Source organism: Numida meleagris, chromosome 2 (genome assembly GCF_002078875.1).
Source record: "Numida meleagris isolate 19003 breed g44 Domestic line chromosome 2, NumMel1.0, whole genome shotgun sequence".
NCBI classification, from domain to species: Eukaryota; Metazoa; Chordata; class Aves; order Galliformes; family Numididae; genus Numida; species Numida meleagris.
In genome coordinates this window covers 53,259,849-53,281,576 of record NC_034410.1, presented here as the reverse complement: position 1 = coordinate 53,281,576, position 21,728 = coordinate 53,259,849, and the positions used below count along the sequence as shown (strand labels likewise).

General features: G+C 35.9%; 1 protein-coding gene across 7 annotated transcripts in view; it reads right to left on the bottom strand.

Moving 5' to 3' along the window:
• Positions 1-21,728, bottom strand: part of SLC12A7 (solute carrier family 12 member 7) — a 64,770-nt gene that overhangs the window by 29,564 nt on the left and 13,478 nt on the right. For 5 of the 7 annotated variants that reach the window (XM_021385716.1, XM_021385719.1, XM_021385721.1 and 2 more), the window contains 10 exons: positions 19,743-19,837; positions 18,324-18,446; positions 15,751-15,897; positions 14,963-15,017; positions 10,113-10,243; positions 8,772-9,013; positions 6,214-6,425; positions 2,992-3,159; positions 1,595-1,693; positions 915-972 (listed from right to left, as the gene is read on the bottom strand). In XM_021385716.1, the coding sequence (XP_021241391.1) occupies positions 915-972; positions 1,595-1,693; positions 2,992-3,159; positions 6,214-6,425; positions 8,772-9,013; positions 10,113-10,243; positions 14,963-15,017; positions 15,751-15,897; positions 18,324-18,446; positions 19,743-19,837 (1,330 nt within the window). The remainder of the gene's footprint in view (positions 1-914; positions 973-1,594; positions 1,694-2,991; positions 3,160-6,213; positions 6,426-8,771; positions 9,014-10,112; positions 10,244-14,962; positions 15,018-15,750; positions 15,898-18,323; positions 18,447-19,742; positions 19,838-21,728) is intronic. The other 2 variants (XM_021385717.1, XM_021385720.1) reach the window with 1 other exon arrangement.

The following is a 21,728-nucleotide window of genomic DNA, read 5'->3' as shown; positions in this document are numbered from 1 at the left end:
GTTCAGCCTGGAAAAGAGAAGGCTGCGAGGAGATCTCACTGCAGCCTTCCAGTATTTAAAAGTGCATTATAAAAAGGAAGGGAATCAACTTTTTACTTGGGTAGATAGTGATAGGACAAGGGGGAATGGTTTTACGCTTAAGGAGGGAAGATTTAGATTGGATGTCAGAGGGAAGTTCTTCACAGAGAGAGTGGTGAGGTGCTGGAACAGGCTGCCCAGGGAGGCTGTGGATGCCCCATCCCTGGAGGTGTTCAAGGCCAGGTTGAATGGGGTCTTGGGCAACCTGGTCTAGTACCAGATCTGAAAGCTGGTGGCCCTGCCTTTGGCAGGGGTTTGGAACTTCATGATCCTCGGGGTCCCTTCCAACCCAAGCCATTCTATGATTCTGTGACAGACTACCCACACTCAGCTTGGAAAATTCATCCTAATATGAATCCTAATTTACAAGTGATCACTTCAAAAACCAAGGTGTCATGCATCCACTAGATGGTATACTGTATTCGTTCTGATGAACTCCACTTGTCATACAGCTGTCAAAAAATTTTTTTGTCTTTATTCCTCAGGAGCACATTACCTCTCCTGAACTAATAAAAACACCCTTACCCTCATCTCTATCAATTCCACAAATACCAACTATGCTTTTGTCTCTCAAGAATGTTTAATCAGGAACAGTTCCACGTCACAAACATTTATCTCAGATTCTTCCTCTATCTCATGCAGTGATACTGTCCAATACCCTTTTCAGTTTTTGGAACCATCTCATCTTAAGAGATAAGCTTTTTCTCCAATTTTACTTAAAAGAAAAATATTCTACTTGGATGTTTCTCAGAAAAGCCATTAATAAAATGAAATCTGATTAACGTAACTCATGATCATACATGCCCCTATAAAATTAGAAGTTGAATGCAACTTACTTATCTCTTAATACCACACCTTCTATACAGGCACCAAACAACACTATGCAAGAAAGATCTATTATTGAGACTGAAGGAAGATTACACTGTAAATGATTATATAGAGAAAAATTTAAATGCCCGCGATAACTAACTTCAGTTTGTTTGTTTTTATCATTCTCCCATACTACAAATTTTTAGTTTGTGTTCTTTACATATGTCCTGCATTTGATCCACAACTGATTTGTAAAGTACTGGAAGTAAACAGCTTGTGTGTCATGAAATTGAACAGGTAATTTCTCATGCAAAGATATTTGTGTCTTCTAGTTATAGAAGATCTAACAATTTCTACTGCTGTTACCTAGCTTTAAGGTTTTTAGAGGCTGTAATGAGTATAATGACAAAGCAATCTGCCAAGTGAAATATGCTATAAATATCTGTTAACTATAAGCAAATTGTAATCTGGAGTTTGAAACCTTAGTAAAAGACTGGAAATCTTAACCATCTACGCACATATAATTTATATAATATGTGTATGCATATAAATATATAATACATGTAAAAAAATTATTTTCAGGTAGATTTCATTAATTTTATACTCAGGCTACTCAATGACTTTTTAAAAATAAATAAAAAAATCAATACTATAGTACATATTTACAGAATGTGGACTAGAAAAATAGTCACAGAACAAAGGATACAAATAAAAGAAGTTGTTGAAATAGCTAAAATTGTTCCAGTAGGAATAGATTTCTGCGCATCCTTAAGATCACCAGATCTGTTTGAACCTGCCATAATACCTGAAGAAAAAGGAATTCGTACATCGTAAAACCAATGAATTCTAACTTCATTTAAGTAACTAATAGAATAGGAACATTTAAGTTTATCATAACCAACAAAGCAGGCTACAGAAATGTATTATATTACTGCATAAATCCTTACTTTGTACCTCCATTTGATTCATAAATCTGCGCTACCTCTTATCATTGAGGGAACTAACTCCAGAAGGCTCAGTAAAAACATGATCATTTTTAGAATGGGAAGACGTACAAAGAAAGCAAAAAGTAGGAGATGGATGTTATAAACATGAGTTTAGGAATTTTAACCAGCATACCAGATGTACAAATTCCTACTAAACAGACCATATATAGTAAGATATGCAAGCAAATCTACTAAATAATAAAAAGAGAAACAAAAAGAAAGGAGCAATAAGAAGCACGAAAGGAATGGTCATGAGATCACAGGCACACATTCATGTTTGAACCTAATTAGAGAACAAAAATTGCTTACTAATACAATGTTAAGAAGTAGAATAAAACCGTTCTTTCCTAGAACTGTCCTATCACTGCTAGAGAAAATAACAGTAGTTAAGGTCAAGACATTCCAATGCAAAAATACTGTCAAACTCCACACAATGAAATCCTAACTACAAGCCGTGATACCATGAGGTGCTGATAAAGAGAGAAAGAGAGGGAGAGAACCATAAAAGTGAGAACAGTAGAGAATATGAAGGGACACCTCCATTTGGCATTCTACTAGCCAACAGCGTTGCAAATTGGCATAAAAATTCTGTTTTGTTTCTTGATATTAAATCGCTTGGTCTGGGATTTCTCAATTAAAGTTTTCTAGTTATTTCAATCAAATGAAATCTGAGGGAAACTAACCTAACTTTTGATCTCGAACAAAAAAGTCTCTACTGTTAGAGCTGAGGGGAAAAAAAAAACAAACAAGGAAACAACCTGGAAGTTTAAACAAAGTACAAGGCTTAATATATAACCTTAACACAACAGTTTTCTCTCATGCATTTGAAGATTAAGACATTATAAAAATAATTTTAACTCAGCTGCAACTTATTGTGGATAAACACTGAGGTTTCTTTTTATTGCCAGAGGTAGAAAACAGCCTGTCAACTGATCCATTGTTCATGTTCTATAAACCCCTAAAATAACCAGCAGCCAGTGATGTCTCTCTAGCCCCAGAAAATCTGTTACTTAAAACTAGGACAGATAAGGAATCATGTTTCATCAATATTCACACCAGTTTTTTTCCTTCAGCTATAAACACACATCCTCATTCAAGAAAAACAGTTTTAATCTACCTGTTACAGATGGAAAATAAATCCCTACAAGTACTGTGAAGTAGGTCATGATGTCTGTAAAAACATAAGGGCGTCCACCAATTTTTGTGTCTTCTGATCCAGAAACTGATGGCTGATTTTTTTTCTCAACTATTGATCCTTTTTCTGAATAGGTGCTCCACAGATTATCTACAAGGGGAAAAAAAACAATAGCCATCTCTGCTTCTGGATATTAGAGAGAGTGAGAGTGCAATACCCTTGTAAGTTAGATGACTTTTCATACATAGAAACTATGACGCTTCCCAGTGCTTCCTTATGAAATTTAGACACAGCAGCAATAACATCAGTATCAGTCATAACTGGTGGACATTTCCATTGGATGCCAGTAGAGATGCAGTGGTATATGAGATGTGTTATAAAAAATTCTCTTCTGCCAAAGATTGAGTTACAGAATTAAATTCTAACATGCTTTTAGAACATCCACTTAGATTATACAAACACATAGATGTATTACCAACTATAATGGTCTAAAAAGTATAAGAAGTATAGCAGTAAGGGAAAAAAACTTAAGTCTCCAGATTCAGGAAATTTGGACAGCAGTTAAATATTTGGCTGTTCATGATGAAGGTATTCCTCATAGTCACTAGCCAAACTCCAGAAGAGGACTGATAAGCAAAAGAAATTTAAACAAACTAAAACAACACACAAATCGCAGGCAGTGGTCCACATTCCCCCAACTATAAACTGAGGATGCTTGTATAATGAAGTTCAATAGGTCAATGAAGTAGTAGCTGCTGAGAGTTTACATTTGTGGAAATGGTAATTGTACCAAAAAATGTACATCAAAAAGATGGTAAGTACACTCAAACCTAGATCTCATTTTAAAATAAGACAAGTTTTCCTTTCATATGCTAGGAGACAATGGATCTGAAGGCCAATTTTCAGCCATCCAGCACAACTCCAAGGAGTTAAGTACAGCCTCCACAACAGCATGATGTTACGTTCAACACAGCGTGAAGATTCAGAATCAAAATCTCCTAAGGAGCCAAAAGATACAGATTTGCCAAGGAAGTATTGTAACTGGTATGAAATAATAATAAAAGGAATTATGCATAAGAAAACATAAGCAAGAGAAGAATAAAGGTTAAAAGCAATTCATGTTTGCCTTTCCTACAGAGCAACTATACATGTTATTTCATTCAAATGTGGAACAAACTAACAAAGATGAAGACACAAAAGCAAGAGCTAAGGAAAACAAAAAAACTGAAATTCAGAAATTTCAGCAAACATTTGAGGAGTGACAAAAAGAGACAAGATCTCCAAATTCCCAGTTACAACATGCAGAGTCTACAGCAGTCTTTGTACAAAGTGAAACAAGCCGCCAGTGCAGAAAGAGTTCCTTTGAGAAATCTTTGCTATCCACAGAGCTCCAGCTTATATTACATACCAGAACTCATGTTCACACTCAGCTAGCACAACAGCATTTATCCAAGAATACCAAAGGACTTGTGCGGCTAAATATTAATTTATCTGAAATGGCACTGCTAGCCAAGGATTAAAGCACAGCAAGCATAGAGTCAACCTGAAGAGTTTCAAAGAGGTCAGGAAACTAAAGGGTCAAAAGCAGCATCTGCAAATGAACAACTGGCAGCAACATTTGCAAGGAATAAAAGGTATTACCTCTGAATTCAAGTATAATTGGTATTTATTTGCACTGTTTTTCCCTTGAGTTTTGAGGAACTGTGCAAGTCTAGCATAGTTTTTGTTAGATTGTACCTCAGAATTATTCAAGTTCCTTGGTGGAAATATAACTGACTTAGATTTCTTAATTTAGTCCATCCAGACTTCCCATATGTTTTTGACAGATTCCTTGGGTAAGAAATCTTAAGATAGACATGGAATAAAAAAAGACTTCACATGTATTAAAAAAATGGTTCAAAGATAGAAAACAACAGCTAAAATTAAAAGTATATTCAGTTTTACAGTGCAGGAAACCCACTAGCAAACTTCCACAAGAAATGGTACAGGATGTAACCAGTGCTTTCCAATGCAAAGGTGGTGAGTGCAAAAGCTAACTGTGAAGAACTATACAAAAAGTTTCTGCTTAGTCACTGAGCCTAGTAAAGAAATTGACTAAATTTACCTATAGGGCAAGAGTCAAACAATGAACACTGGAAAGTTTTTCCCTTACACAGCAGACTTATAATGGTTGTTACAGATCTTGGCTTTATATGACATCAGGAAAATGAAGTCACTTCTATATAGCAGTTCTGGTTCAAAAATAACAAAACACAACAGTTTGAAGCTTAGAATACAGGACAGTGCAGAGAGGATGTAAAGCAGCACGAAAAGAGATACTGAATATTCAAGAAAAATATATATGTGCTAAGTTACAAAATGCATAGAGTAAAAAATCTCAAGTCACAGTTCTTGTAATAAGCATTCGAGTCAAAACCAGGATTTCATCCTTGATTCTGAAGAAGTTGAGCAATTTTATACACAAATTCAGACACAGAGCAGCCTACGCTTCAGCTAGGATCTTTGTATGTATTTGTATACTTTGTTTAATCTTGTAAATTCAATTACTACGGCAGTAATTGAATTAGTGTCCCTATTCATCTTCACAGAGAGTTGCATATTTCTATAATCAAACTCTATTTTAAGGGGATATAGAGGAATCAGAATGTCCTTCTCATCCCCAGAAACATTATTTGTTCCTATGCAATCCTGTCACATACTCAAAATGAAATTTATTATCCTGTGCAACTAGCTTAAATCTCAAGCAGTCACAACTGTATAAAAATATAAAGATATTCTATACACTTTGCAGAAAGTCTCCTGTTAAACGCTAGACAGATAGCTAGAAAAACATTTTATTTTTTCTGCAAACTGGCATGCTGTACAATGTTGGACAAACAACAGGACTTCACTGCCATGTGCCATCTGTAAATTGGAAAGTTCTCCCTCGGGGGATTTTGAGATGACTGTGTTTGGCATGATGGAAAAATAGCTTTTGAAAGACTGCCTGTAAAACCTCAACGATCCCCACATGAAAGCATTTCATGCTAAACTTCCAAAACCAGATGGAAACTTTAAAGACAGAAGGATACTCCAGGAAGCAATCTTTCAACAGATGCAGATTAGAGCTAAGGAATAGTGACAGGCTAGAACACTACATTACTGAACAGCTTCAGGCCAAACCAGTACAGTCCAAGAAACCAATCACTGTGCTTTCTGACTTACCAATTAGAACTCCACTCCGTATTCCTGGAATCCCTTGAATTTCTGTTACATTATTGAGACTGAAGTAGTTATCACACATAGCATTGGGCAAAGAACTATTACAGAAGAGGAGCCACAAGTTTGTAGTCTTTGTTTCATTATTCCTTTCAGTAAATTTGGCACAGACATCAAAGCTGCGTTTTGACAAGGTACGGTTTCCAAGAAGACAGATGCTACAAACAAAACAAACAGTGATTCTTCACCACAGTACCGTGCATTTAAGCATTTTTTTAATCCACCATTAATCTTCAGAAATCCATTATTTATAATACCAATGTTATGGGCTATACAACATCTATGAAAGCAGAAGAGAGTCGTTCCATATAAAACCACCATCAGTAACATTTAAAACACCACTCAAACAATTCCACTTTAAGACAGCTACTACATTTTCTGATTATTCTTTGGAAGATACAATAAATTCAAGCAGCTTGATCACTAAATAATAGGACTGAATATATCATGATCTCTATTAAAAAAAGTGAAATGAAGTCATCTGAATATATAATGGAGAGACATGCTTGACCAAAAAAAAGCAAAGAAAAATTAGGCAAGAGTCATGCACTTTTCCCAGAAATACTTCAGATTAAAAGGTAAGGAAATAAGCCAGGAGAATTAGAAGAGTAAAGTTTAAAAACACTGGACTCTTAGCTCAAATTAAAGTATTGTATAGTTCTTTGCAAGACTTAGAAAATTTGGAATGCTTTGCAAAAAGCAAATGCCTATTAGCAAAGAACATTAAGCATCTAGGAATATTCTTTTGTTAACGCTTTGTTAAGCTATGCAAAAGACAGTCAGGAGATATCTCCCCCAGGCTTGTTTAATAAAGCGGTACATAGCATCTATGAAGATGAAATGAGGAACAATCAAATACGATCAATGATCAAATAAAGCATCAGTGTTAGGCAGGTAAGTTAAGAGCACATACATCGTACACATCTAGTACTTCTGAAGGAGTTCAGGAATCTGGTAACAAACAGCATAAACATACCATTTGCTATCAGGCAAAGTATATTAAGTCACACAGTACATTTACTTAGTGCAACATCCTGTTTCTGATAGCAGTAAAGAGTACAAGAACAAGGGAAATTTACAGGACACCAGTACAGCTGCAAATCCAATGGAGGTCAAGCAGATTTAACAGAAAGTCCCCTGCTAAAGAGAAAGATCTTCCTTATTATTTTTGCTATTGGAATTGGTTAACTATTCAACCTATATAAACTTCTTTCTGTTAGATTTGGCTGGAAGATCATGATGTAAACTAATAAGGTACAATATTTCACCATCTACAAATAAGCTAAAACTAACAGAGGTGGAGTGAGGTGATAGACATATGTAAGCAAAAGAGGAAACTGGTGTTTTTATAAAACATCCAGATGTTAGACTAGAAGCTAGAGAACTATTATTACAAACCCATACCAACTTGCTGTTGGATGATGAGCTCGGTGACCTACTCACAGCTTTATCATAATGAAACCACACAGGAGTTTCTTATTTTAAGGCAGACTCACTAAAACATGAACAATTATACTTATTGAAAGATAAGCTTTAATTTTTTTTTCCAAACAGTAACGTATCACAGAAGCAGTTTCCAGAAACTTGGTAATAAGTCTTACTAATGCTACATATCCAGATAATCCCTCTTTTACCTATATAGAGGGCTGAAAGATTGAAATATTTTCCTAATGGAAGCTCTAGTTCCTAAGGAATTCAAGTTTTCTTCCAAGAAGAGTCAAATTTGGACATATTTTTGTCAACAGAAAAGTTTGTTTTACAGTACCATCCTAAAATACTGCCTAATTGCTCAATTTAAGAAGCAATCACACTTCAGAGTACTATGGAATTCTGCTTCAGAATTCAGTTTGACATAATAGATGGCAATTCACTACAGTAGTTCTCATCTCTTCCACTATTGTTTAAAGTAGTACTACCGCTTGCTCTCTAAGCAGGAAAAGATGCACAAAAACATAACCTGCATACTGATAACTAGACAACAGAACAAATTCTTAGAGAGCTGAGGAGAGGTACATGATAAAGATGTGAGAACAGATGTGTGGCAACAAAACTAGATTTTAGTAACAAAAAGGTAGAAAATTCTTCATGTAAAGCAAGTGAATTTAACAATGTAAAACTTGTATTTTGAATAGGGTGAAATGGAAGCTTCAAAAATTTCATGACAGATTTTGTAAGTAGGCTACCTACAGTTCATAGTTACATTTCCTTGAAGGTTTTACTTCATTCTGTATATTTAATTTCTTAATTCATTAGATAAAGCAGCTATATTTACTGTCAGCAAGACCACTTTTGTGTTTAAGAGTGAAAAGAATAATGACTAAGAATATAAAGTAACATTAAGTATGAAAGAACATTTTCCAAAGTATTATGTCTAATAAACAAAGATTCAAATAGGTAGTTCATGATAACAAAAGAGCACATGAGTGCCTAATAAAGATATGGAACTTTCCACTGAAATCACTGTGCACATGTGAGGTGATATCACTTAATGATATGTCACTTACGGAAAGTCAGGTGGGTCAAAAGCAGTCTTGATAACTCCAGCATATATGGCAATGATTGATAGAATCACACAGGCAAGGAAGACTAGCGCAAGCTTGTTGACATACTTGACTCCCACAAAAACTACTATGGCCATCAGAATGATAATACATGTTCCATAAACTCTCATGTTATTCAGCATAGATTCTGTTTCATCACCAGCCTCTCCTGGTTTAAATATAGCAGCACTTGGAGAAATGTAAGTCTGCAGAAGATACAGCAAATTACTATACATGTAATAACAAATGTTTCATGAAGAACTAACTTTACTTGAACTTTAAAATCTAAACTACTACAGTTATCAGTTTTCTTACTTCACAAAGAAGCTCAACCAGATAGCATTGTTATTTAGTGAAGAAAGAGCAGAAACAAATATCCTCACATGCATCTGACATAATGAAACAAAGTTATTTTCAAGATTTTTCCTATTACAGAGAAATTGTAAGAGACTCAGCTTTAAAGTACAATGAAGCTTTAATTACATGCCACTCCCATTTTTTAACTATATATTTTACATAAATTACTTTGAAAACCAGCATGTATAGAAAGTGACATCATCAGAAAACTGTAAAGCTGAATGAGTGTCCTATAGAAGTGGAAAAGTGAACTTTCAGTCCAGCTTTTTCTCTGCTTTTTAAGAGTTTCTGCCTCTCATAAATGTATGTCTTTGCCAGACAAGAAAAAACAGTAAGAAACAGAGGAAGACAAGGAACATAACAAGTACATTTCCATACAAAGGTACACATTTCAAAGAGGATGCAACATGGCAGTGTCTGATACCTACAAAAAGAACAAGTGTTGCTCTTCCTTCTCTTCCTGTACCAAAAATTCCAAAACTAAAAGGTAAGTCTTATAATTTTTAGTTTTCTTTGAACTATGTAAGTGTACAGTAGCACAACCATAATTTGTAGGATTCTTTTTTTATCCAGAGCACATTATGAAGAGGTGACACAACAGATATATCCCATCTGATAAAATTAGTGTCAGTTACTGAATTGTTATGTTCCTAATTTAAGAGGGGAAAAAAATGTTAAACAGTTTAAGTACTGATCATAATTTTAAGATCAAAGGAACCGCTGGGCTAGAGTCAGCCCCGCAAATCAAAGTTTGTTGAACTTCTTCAAATATTCATAAGTAGAATAGGAATAGACATACTTCAAATACAGTATCAAAAACATTCAAAAAATCAAACTACAATACATGTTAGGCCTCATTAAAACTTATGTATAATTGTTATATTTGGACAATGCTCAGTGATCTCTCAAAATAGATTGAATACAGATTTGCAAGAAACCAGTACTTACCAATAAGATTTCAATGGTACCAAGAATGTACATTGCTCCTGCAAAGGTTGTACCCAGGTAAAAACAAAGTCCCACTGCTCCACCAAACTCTGGTCCTAAAGATCTTGAAATCATATAATAAGAGCCTCCAGCTGTGAATTTAATCAAAAAGGTTCCAACTTTTCAGATTAATTAGAACAGTAGAAAACAAAAAATTTAGTTATTCAATCAACCTAGATACTTGAGAAAATCTCTGCGTGTATCTCCATTGAAATGTACATACCAAACCCATATTTGGCATTTACACCAACTGGGCTGTTAGAATGTACACTTCGAAGCGCACGTCATCACATGTGTTTTCACAAAAGCAGTGTTCTCAAAACATCAGCTACCCAAACATTTTAAGCATTACATTCATCCATCAGAATTAAAGTAAAAACAAAAAAAAAGAAAGAGATACTAGCCAATTTTGACGGTTATTTGCCTAAGACCATGCTAAAGAAATGAAAATAAAATTAAAACAAATAGACAGTCTAATCACTTAAAATCAGTAGGCTTTTTTTTTTTAAGACAGATAAAACTGGCAAATGAAGATGCTCATAGTTTTTTTCTTATATTACAGAAATAATTCAATATATATCAAACAGCTGCACAGAAGTCCTACTGTGTTTTACTGTTTTCACTAACCCCTATCAATACTCAGTCAGCGAGATGATCAGTTCCGGTGCCAGCTTGGCCCTCAAAGTAGTTGACTGTGGCACTACAGACTGTTTAACAACCAGTGCAAACAAGAAAATACGACTGGTGACAGCTGTAGATGACTCTTTACTGAGAGGTACAGAGGCACCAATTTGCTGCCCTGACCCACTCATGAGAGGTCCGCCTCCTACCATGGGTTTACATAAGTACTACGGATGGTGCCAAGACATTAGCAAGCCTTGTACAGCTTACAGAACCACCATCCGCTGCTGTTATTTCATGCAGGCACCAACAACACTGTCAAGAACATCTAAAGTGTATCACGAAGGGCTATAGAACCCTTGAAACAGTGTTAAGTGGCCCTGGAATACAAATAATCTTTTCAATCCTACCAAAGGAAGAGTCTTTGAGAAGACCAGTACAATCTGGCACATGAATTCACAGTTGCAGGACTAGTGATTTGGCCAGGGATTTGGCTTTTTAGACCATGATACCCTTGGAGAAACCTTGTCTATTAGGGACTGATGGTGTCCATCTGTTGGAGAGCTACTACATCAGTGATAAAGAGGAAGACCAGGGAAAAAGTGGGCTCTCTCCTGAACAAACTGAAAGACCTGGTTACCCAGGATACTGAGAAGGTAGTACTCTGTCTTTTTTTGACTCAGCCTTCACCAAGTAGTGTTCTAGCCGTGCTGTACAAGTCACAGAAGGCAGAGATTGAGAGAATAAGGAACTGCCCACTGTAGGAGATAAGGCACAAGACCACTTAGGGAACCTTAACATACACAAGTCCAAAGGACTTGATGAAATGGACATGAAGGTCCTGATGGAATGGCAGATAAAGCTCCTGTACCACTATCCATCACATTTGATAAGTCATTGCAGTCTGTTAAAGTTCTCACAGACCTGAAAAGGGAAAACATACAATGCATGGCAATGCATGCTTCCAGCTTAGAAACCATATCCTGAGCTGCAACCAAAGAAGCGTGATCTGCAGGCTGAGGTAGAGAATTCTGCCCTTTATACTCCACTCTTGTGAGACCCCACACCTGCAACGCTGCCTTCAGCTCTGGGGTCCCCAGCAAGAGAAAGGTATGAACCTGCTGGAATGCATCCAGAGGAGGGCCATGAAGATGATCAGAGGGCTGGATCACCTCTTCTATGAACAAAGGCTGAGACAGTTGTGGTTTCTGAACCTGAAAAGCATAAGGTTCCAGGGAGATGCTCTAGCAGCCTTCCAGTACTTTAAGGGTGGGCCTACAAGAAAGATGGAGAGGGGGGTCTTTATCAGGGAGTGCTAACGGTTTCAAACTAGGAGAGGAGATTTAGATTAGATATTAGGAAGAAATTCTTCACTGTGAGGATGGTAAGGTACTTTAACACATTGCCCAGAGAAGCTGTAGATGCCCCATCACTGGAAGCATTCAAGGCCAAATCAGATGGGGCCTAGAGCAACCTGGTCTAGTGAAAAGCAGCCCAATTCATGGCAAGAGGTTGAAACTAGATGATCTTTAAGGTTCCTTCCTACCCAAATCATTCTATGGTTCTATGAATATTTTGATTCAGAAGCTAGAGATCCAGGGGAAAAAAAAAACAAAACATCACAAAGCTTGGAGCTAACAAAGCAAGGTAGGATCTTAGGTGGGCACAAGTCACACTCCACTGGCAGCAATCAGAACAGAATATTCTCAAGGAAGTATGTTAATTTGAAATATTAAATAATACTGCTTAGAGAAAAACAATTCTTTACCCACAGGGCATCTTGAAAAAACACACATTTCCAAATCATATACCAAGAACTCTCAAAGCAGAAAAGAATTTAAAAAAAAGTGAGTTGACATTCCACTTTTTAAAAAGTTTTATACATAAGCTTTAGAAATACAGTGCTACCATGCCTTCTTACTGCTGCTTTCCATTAGTTTCCATTCTTCCTCTAAAGTTTTCTAAAAAAAAAAAAACTTGTTGGAGTATATGTGTACAGGCAATCATTCTCTTCAGCTGGTTAATACCCAGTAAGATGCTAAATCAATTAATTAAAATATGTTTGTAAAAGGTCTCTTCTCTGATATAGTACTCACCATTCTAACATCAAGTTTTTGCTGATCACTCAGAAAAATTTAGAATAAAGTTAAAAGCAATCCTATTTTTTAATCAAAGGCCTTATGATGAGAAATTACTTCTTTCAGATTAGAATCTGATGAGAAACTTAGCTAAAAAAGACATTTTGAGATCACTATGCCAAACAAAAACAAAAAAGCACATTTGGAATATCAGTAGTTCTTCATGGCAGATAGAATTCTAGGATGGGAAATTCATTCATTTAAAAAAAGCAGATTCTTCATTTACAGTTTTCAAATACTGCCTTAGAAACTTTACAAATTGAAGAATTCCTTATGCCATAGAATCTAAGGTTTTTTATTCCAAAACATTTACCAATGAAGCAGATTATTGGAAGTCTGTACAACCACAGGAGAATATTATTGGAAGACCATAAGTTGATTTAGTTTACTGATTAGTACTTAATAAAACCAGAAAGGACAGTATAACAACTATTTAGTCAGACCTACAGAAAACCTTCAGGTTTCCCTTGAATAAAGCTGGATGTTTTTTCCAGAGCTAGAGATTTTCCAAATGGAAGGAAAGAAAAAGGAAGCTGAATATTGATGAAGTTTACCAAAAACCTAACCTTTCTCAACCCTCCTTTGAAAAGTGAATAATTAATATTAGTTTCCAGTTTACAGATACAATGAACAGCTGAAACAGATTCACTACTAATAATATTTGCCTTTTAATTTAAAAAGCAACAAAATCACTGAAACTGATGAGGACAAACAATAAGTTCTATAGAGATAATGAGAAAGTAAAAAGTTTATTTCTGCCTAGCTTCCTTTCAATCATAGGTACTTTGTCTCTTCCATATGTTCCAGGAGTAATAGTACAATAAACTTAAAAATGAGGGAAAAAGAATGAACATTTTATGTCTGAACAGTGATTAGGATAACTATACTTAATTATAAAACAAAAGCAATTGAAAAAAATTCTTACTGCATTTATATTTCACACACTGTACTACATCTGTGAAATAGAATCATACAATGGTTTGGGTTGGAAGGGACCTTTAAGATCATCTAGTTCCAAACCCCCTACTATAGTCAGAGACACCTCCCTCTAGACAAGGTTGCTCAAAGCCTGGCCTTGAATGCTTGCAGGGAGGGTGCATCCACAACCTCAGTGGGCAACGTGTTGCAGTGTCTCACCACACTCGTAGTAAAGAATTTCTTCCAAATTTATAGTCTAAATCTACCCTCTTCCAGTTTAAAGCCTTTTCCCCTCATCCTGTCATTACATGGTGTTATAACAAGTCCCTCCCCAGCTTTCCTGTAGGCCCCCTTCAGGAACTGGAATTCAAGATTCTGCACAAGTTGTCATGTTTAATTTTGCCCAACAACTTATGCATCCATTCTGGAACACCTCAGTAAGCTAGAGAAGCTCTAGAACTGAGAGTTAATTTCTTTAAAATATTTTATATCTATTGTAAACATCTACTTTGTTAGGTAAACTGTTCAAGGTTCGTAACATCAGAATACTAATATTTTCAATTAACTTGTTGAAAACCAAGGATTAGAACAGCTTCAAAAGCAAACTGATTTTGTGTTGAAAACGTGTTTCATAATTAAAAAGGAATAGTTTAACAGACAAACTTGTTCCTGAAAAGGTTAAATGAGACGAGCATAACCTAAAATGCCTAAATAGAAGGAGATTATTACCAGTAGACTGGCTATTATTCTTGCAGAAAACAACCAAGCTATTTCAGATGTTAATAAATAAAGTAATCTAGGGGCAATTTCGGGGGGGGGGGGAATAGCACTGTATTTAAATTTAAATTTAAGGTGAAGCAAATTTCTTAATTTCTTTATAGAACAAATCTCCACTAGCTCAAATTAGGACATCTTTCATTCTACACACTCAAGTAATTAATGAAAAAGGTGTCCTACAGCTCCTGGACGGTCCAGGTAGAAGATGGCTTCTCACCTTAAAAAGTAAATCAAAAGATATATGAAACAATACTCCAAGTACTACTTCTGATAGCTCATACGATATCTCATACTACAGCAACTTCTTACCTCAGATTTGACCACTTTTCATCTAAGATTAAAAAAATTGTTGATTACCTGGAACCACACCATTTGTTGCTATTGCGCTCATCGAAATTGCAGTTAACATAGTCTGTGGAAAGATGAAACAAAAATTAAAGTTTTTTTGAAAGATGGGACAAGACAGTGATCAAAAGCACTTAAGAGTTTGTTTATTAATAAAACACCATAGCAACTAAAACTGATCATCTTAGGTTAGATATTTCCATGTAAATTGAGTACTGAACCTTCTACAGGAAGGTTTAGTTAATTTAGATGCTTCAGACAACCTTCAAATAGAATTTGAAGAGTACAGACCACTAAGCACATTTAAGATATTCTTTATTACAATTTAATAGTATTGGCAAACTGGAAAAGTATCATTCCTATGACAAATTCATCTACTGCTGGTTTCATATCTCACAAAATGAATTTATGGACACAATCTCAGTAGTTTGTGTTTTGGTTTGTTCCGAAGTTGTAAAAAAAAAAAAAATGAAGATTTCACGTCTCAACATGCATCACAAAATATTTGCTATGAGCTCATTCAGTAGAATCCATTAAATACTTCAAGCTAAAACTTACTGTCATTGGCTCACAGAAAACCCAATACAGGCTGAAATGACCTATTACATTCAGTGCATATATTTAAATTGTAATAGAAGACATTGTCATCTAAACCTATCCTGTATCTCTCAATCATACTGAAATTTTCTAGAGGAATTTATCTTTACTAAGAAATCTTGTAATGTTTTTTATACAAGAGAAAGCAGCTGTATTCTGCGAACAGAATAGTAAACCAATTATAAAGAAAAAGATTATCTTACACAAGCACAGCACATGAAAACAATGATGAAAGACTCAAGAACTCCAGCTGTTCCTACAATCCATGTCAAACGTAGGAAAAGAATAACTCCCAAGATGTTTTGCAAGCAAGGCAGATACACACCAATAAAAGTGCCCATTCGTGGAACCTGGAAACAAAGACACAAAACCACTCAGGCTTCGTCACTGAAATGAACCTCCTGCACTACATGCAAGTTAGGCCTTTTCTGTTGAAATGCTCAACTAAGAAGCAATAAATACACATAGCAGATCTCCAGGTACAGAAGTTAGTCTTAAATCACAACTCAGGCTGCGAAAAATGCAGCCAATTTAAAATAGCAAGCAAGGGTTGCACTAGATTTCCAAGTACTTGAAAGGACACAGTGCCACAAAGACTATAATCTTTATTTCTTAGCATACTGGAAAATGTTAGTAACATTGATGTTGTATACAATCTCAGTTAGTACAGAATCACTGAATGGTTTATTCGGAAGGGACCTCTGAAGGTTATCTGGTCCAAACCCCCTGTTCAGGCCAGGACACTTATCACAAATTGTCCAGGACCACATCCATACAGCTTCTGAAGGTCTCCAAGGAGGGAGACTCACCAACTACTGCTCTGTGTCAGCTCCCTCTCACCTGTACAGCAAAGTGTTTCTTGATTTTTAGACAAACTCTTGCCTTCCAATTTGTGTCTACTGCCTCTTGTCCTGGCACTGGGCACCACTAAAGAGAGCAGGGCTCCATTCTCTTAGCAACCTCCCTTCAGATATCCATGCACATAAATAAGATCCCCTCAAGTTTCATCTTCTCCAGTCTGAATAGTTCCCTCTCTGTCTGTTCATATAGCAGAAGTGTGCCAGTACTATATCAGGTCATCAAAATTCTACTCTACCAGACTACTGCTTAACCACTGATTAATTTCAGACACCAAAGTGAAAAAAAGCACATACAAATCATGCTTTCAGGCCACAAGTTGATGGAGTGCAAGTAAACACACAGTGTTTATTCAGCCAGCCAGTTCTAGATGGACTAACACTGCACTGCATTAACAAGAACTCTGCAGCAGATAGCTTGAGGACAAGGATCACACTAAGAACAGTGTGAATTTATTAGCATCAGTTTCCTCATATATCAAGCTATACCTTCAGATAAAAAGAAAAATGGAGATCAAGCACAAAAAAACCACAAACAAAAAACAACACAATCTGATAAACAAGTGAAGAACAACAAAAAGCTATGGACCTTATTCCACAGCCTTGCTCCCTGTCTGTTCTGATTCCAGCTGGGAAAGAGTTGACTCTTTTCTTTGTAGTGTCTGGTATGATGCTATGTTTTGGCTTTATGAGAAAAACAATGTTGATAACACAGCAATATTTTAGTTGTTGCTGAGCAGTGCTGTATGGAGCCAAGGACATTTCAGTTTCTCAGCTTATCATACTGTCCTGCCAGTGATGGGGGCTGAGGAGACAGAACCAGAACAGCTGGCCGGAGGGATTTGCCACACCATATGACATCACACACACAAAAAAACCCTTGAAAAATAGTAGGGAGTTGGCTAGGGGAGCAGCTGCTGCTCCCCTGTAAGTCTCTCCTACAGATAAATAAATTCCAGTTGTAACCTTAATTCCAAGCACATTTTTCCTATCTGTCTTATGCCATGTGCTTCTTTCCTTCTATTCTTTCTCATCTGCTTTTCCTTCTTCCTTCACAGCTCAGAATATAAGATCCGTAGCAGTACCCCTTCTACTACTCAAAGACAAATAACTCCCAGTACTCTCATTCTCTCAGTATCTACCCTAGCTTTCTCAGATGCAGCTTTCATGCCCAACCAGTCATCATCCCTCCTGACTGCAAATTTTTTGCACTCTAATCAAGCTACATGGTTTTGATTCTGGCTTTCTCTTTCTAAGACAGCTTGTTGCTTGCAGTATGTTCAGTGTAGTATCTTACTGGAGACTGACAAGGTTGCTTATGTACCTCTCCAACAAAGATCTAGACAGGCATTTGGGGCATCCAGCAGACAACCCCTGGAGATCTTAGATGCTATCTTCAAGCAAATATGCTAAAGAGAGCCTCCTCCAAACACAGGAACAATAGACCTACTCTAAGAAAATAAAGCAAAACAAACAAAAAACCTGCTGCCATATTAAGAAGCAAATATACTTCTGATCATAAAAAGTGACTTGTTCCATTGCAAGTTTTCCTCTAATTTCAACCTGAGATAGAAATCCAGCCAACTGAAATGTATCAATAAACCAATCAAATGAGAAAACACCAGACTGCATCTTCACTAAAGGTAAACAAAGTTACTGATGCTCATACAAGGACAGAAGGAAAAGGAAAAGAAATTAAGAGGGAACTGAGGTGCATGTAATGCTTGCTTTGGGTCCAAGTTTTACATATCATATGGGACTTCTACAGCAAGGTGTTGCTAAAACATGCTATCAAGATCACTGAACACTTCCACTTTGATCTCTCCTGTTTTTAGAGAATCATGTGCTTTCTTTTTAGGTTGAAAAATATTTCTCTGTATGTGGCTAGCTTTGTTATAACTTATCAGGAGTTTAAATACCTTGACTTCCTTTCGCTTGCTGTCTTCATCTGCTTCATGTTCCACCACACCTTGAGTCACATTAGTGTAGTTTGCTAGTTTATTAAGAAGAGATGACACCATTGGATTGCTATCCATTTCCTCCTGTCAGGATTTTAAGAAAACTGCATATAATAAAAACTTCAATCATGATTTTATGGTACTTCTTCAAACGTACAATCAGGTTAGTCCTGAATCACTCTAATGCAAAAACTAGCATGACCAAATATCAGTCATATGTGAAACAAGGAAAGTTTTAGATCCTTATAGAAGTTGAATGCTACAAGACTATATTGCAGTCCCTTCCTATATTGCAATGGCAGGGTCATGGCATTTAGACACAAGCTGAATGCTGGAAAAAAAGCCTAAGAGTAGCCTTAGATAATTCTCTCAAGCACCTTCAGGCTCTCAAGAACTATGATCCATAAGGCCTACTCTTAAAACAATTTATGCGTTCATGTATTTTTAACAAATGTATGCTTTGGAACATATTCATAGAAGATGTAATTAAATGAATATAATATTACTTGACACAGAAGCAAGTCCATCTTTCTTCAGCCAAGTATCTGCTACAAAACCAAAGCATGGTGAAAACAATAATAAAATCCAAAAGAAGCATACACAATAAAAGGATACCACAAGAAGCAGAACTAGAAGATTGAGTCAAGCATGCAGGATCAAACACTGGGAGGAAGACAATAGATCAGAATTGAAAGCAGAAATATACAAAAACTAACCTTTGCCTGAAGGCATTAGGTCATGACAATCACAGTTATAATATCCTAACTTATTTGAACTTTTAAATGAACTTTTACAAATACACGTCAGCTGAAAATATAAGACATACTACAAAACACAAGATACCAAGAAATCCAACGCTACATCAGCAATGTGTTGCAAACAATTAACACAAGCATATATTTCAAAGATGATTAGGGACAATGAGGGGAAAAAAAGCAGCAGCTACAATTTGTCAACACTGAGTAATACAACATCTTATTTGAATAGTAGGTAGTTTTGCATATTGATTTTGAGTTAGAGTTTGAAGGAGATAAATTCAGAGACAAAACTCTAGTATCATGATTTATGTCAAAGAAAATCGTAAGATATTTCATAAGTGACAAAGATTTAATGACCGACATTAATGACCCTTGGCACAATCTTCTCTACAGTTCAGTGAAAAGCAGTACACAAATTTTTGTCATACAGGAGAACTGAAAGATCATTTTCTGTGCTAATGTATTTGGAAAAAAGAAGGGAGGAGCACAGAAAGACAACATAAGAATGGGAGGTTGAATGTAACATATGTATAGTAACGCATATATATGCAATATATTGCATAGTAATATATAAATTACAAAACATATATATAGAAACATACACAACTAAATAAGAACTTACCTCAAAGAGAGCCATATTTTTTCCTTCATACATGTTTCCTCTGTCCGTCTCTGCATTGTTAATAAATGGACTACTTTCCCTGGAAATACCATCTCCTAGCAGAAAACAAAACCCAAATCAGCAAGGTTTATAATACAAAGGATATTCTGAAGATGTTGTTTCAAGAATATTCCACAGGAAGCAAATGGAACTGCAGTCAAATTCCTACTTCAAAAAACAGTACAACTATGAAATACCTAACCTGATAAGGAATGACCATTCTGAAAAAGCTACAAGTCACTTAAGGTAACTATATAATTTGAAAAAGAAATAACTTGGGTTTTCTATTGTTGGTTTTTTTTATGCCTTAGGCTTTCAATTATTAGTTCAAGAAGGTATGAGTCAGTTGCACAGGAACTTTATGACCACATCTAAGGAAATACTTCAGTAGTATTGAGGTAGGAATTTATGAAAAAAAGTTGTAAGAATTACTTCGTAAAATTTGCAGAGACTCTATTATACGCCATGGTTTACTCTCCCTCTTGTTAAAATACCAAATTCATGAAGCTGTAGATCCCCTGACCTGCTCCAGAACACCTTTTCAAAAAAAATACATCATCACTTTTACTAGCATCTAGCAATACAATGCAAGAAGCATTATGTGCTCATACTATCACAGCACTGGAAATCCCAAATCGCCTCATTTGGCCTTACAAGTTACAGCAGCAATAACTATACATAGTCTCTTCACCACATAACTGAAAAAGAGCTGGAGGGAGAAAAAAAAAACAAAAAAACAACTGTACTCTTTTCCCTGTGTCCTTTACTCTATCCTTCCAGGGCACTTCTCCCAACTTCAAGTCCCAGAACAAACCTGTTGTAAACACGGGACACTTAACAGCAGTACTATCCTGGTTATAACAGGAGAGAAATACATTTCATTACCTCAAGAAGATAGAACTAAAAATATTCCTGAAAAACATCCTTGCAATGTTCATCGCTCCCACATAGAATAGGCTCCACACTACCATAACACTATGACAGAAGCTGCATATTATCATAATAGACAGCTATCATCCATTAGTCCTCTAGAATTACTTCCATGGTCCAAATAATTGTTAATTCATTTACAACTACTGTTCTTATCTAATGTTTTATCTTATCCTCCAGCTTCCATTTTTTCTGTTTCTCTGCAGAACATAATTGAAGTCACATTGCTTCAAGTCCTACAGCCTGGCTAGTCTTCCCCTCTTTCTCACACATTAGCTTTCAAGTGAGGTCCGTTTTGCTGTTTTTGTTTTTCACAGTGTACGGAATGCATCAGTTCTGCACAAGATTCTCAAGGAAACTGGCTTTTATCCTTTAATTAGCCCCATCATACTTAGAGAAAATAGTTCAGCTAGCTTTTCTGTACAAAACAAAAAGCAACTATATCCTCAAATACATGCTGATTTCTCACGTCACCATGCTAAAGCATACCAGTACTAGAATTTCTTAGTTTCTTACAAAAATTGCCAGAGCATTGTTTTCTTCAGCTGCATTCCTTGAAACAACTATGCTATTTATGTTAAAGTTTTTAAAAAGCATTCCTTACAAGACCAATTCTGCAGTTAAAGCTCTTACATCAGATAAGGTTTCTTAATATTTGTCTTACCAAGACCACAGTTCTATTGACTTTTCTTGTCAACTGACAACTAGTAGCCATACTTATTTGCTAAATACTAACATTCCATTTGGGGTATGAAAGATTAGTCTTCAAAAAAAAAGAGATAGGGCATTTCAACTGCTGTTTTGCATTCATACAGAGTGTAATGTAACTGGAGTTATGACACAGCAGCAAACATTAGACTACACAAAGTATCAAAAAGATATACTAAATGATATATTGAGAATACTTATTCACGTCATTAATCTTAACACCTTTAGAGGTAAAATGAACTTCTCGGCACTGTACATTGATAACTTAGATTATAGATAGCTGAACAGTGAAGTCCTCCTTTAAAAAGC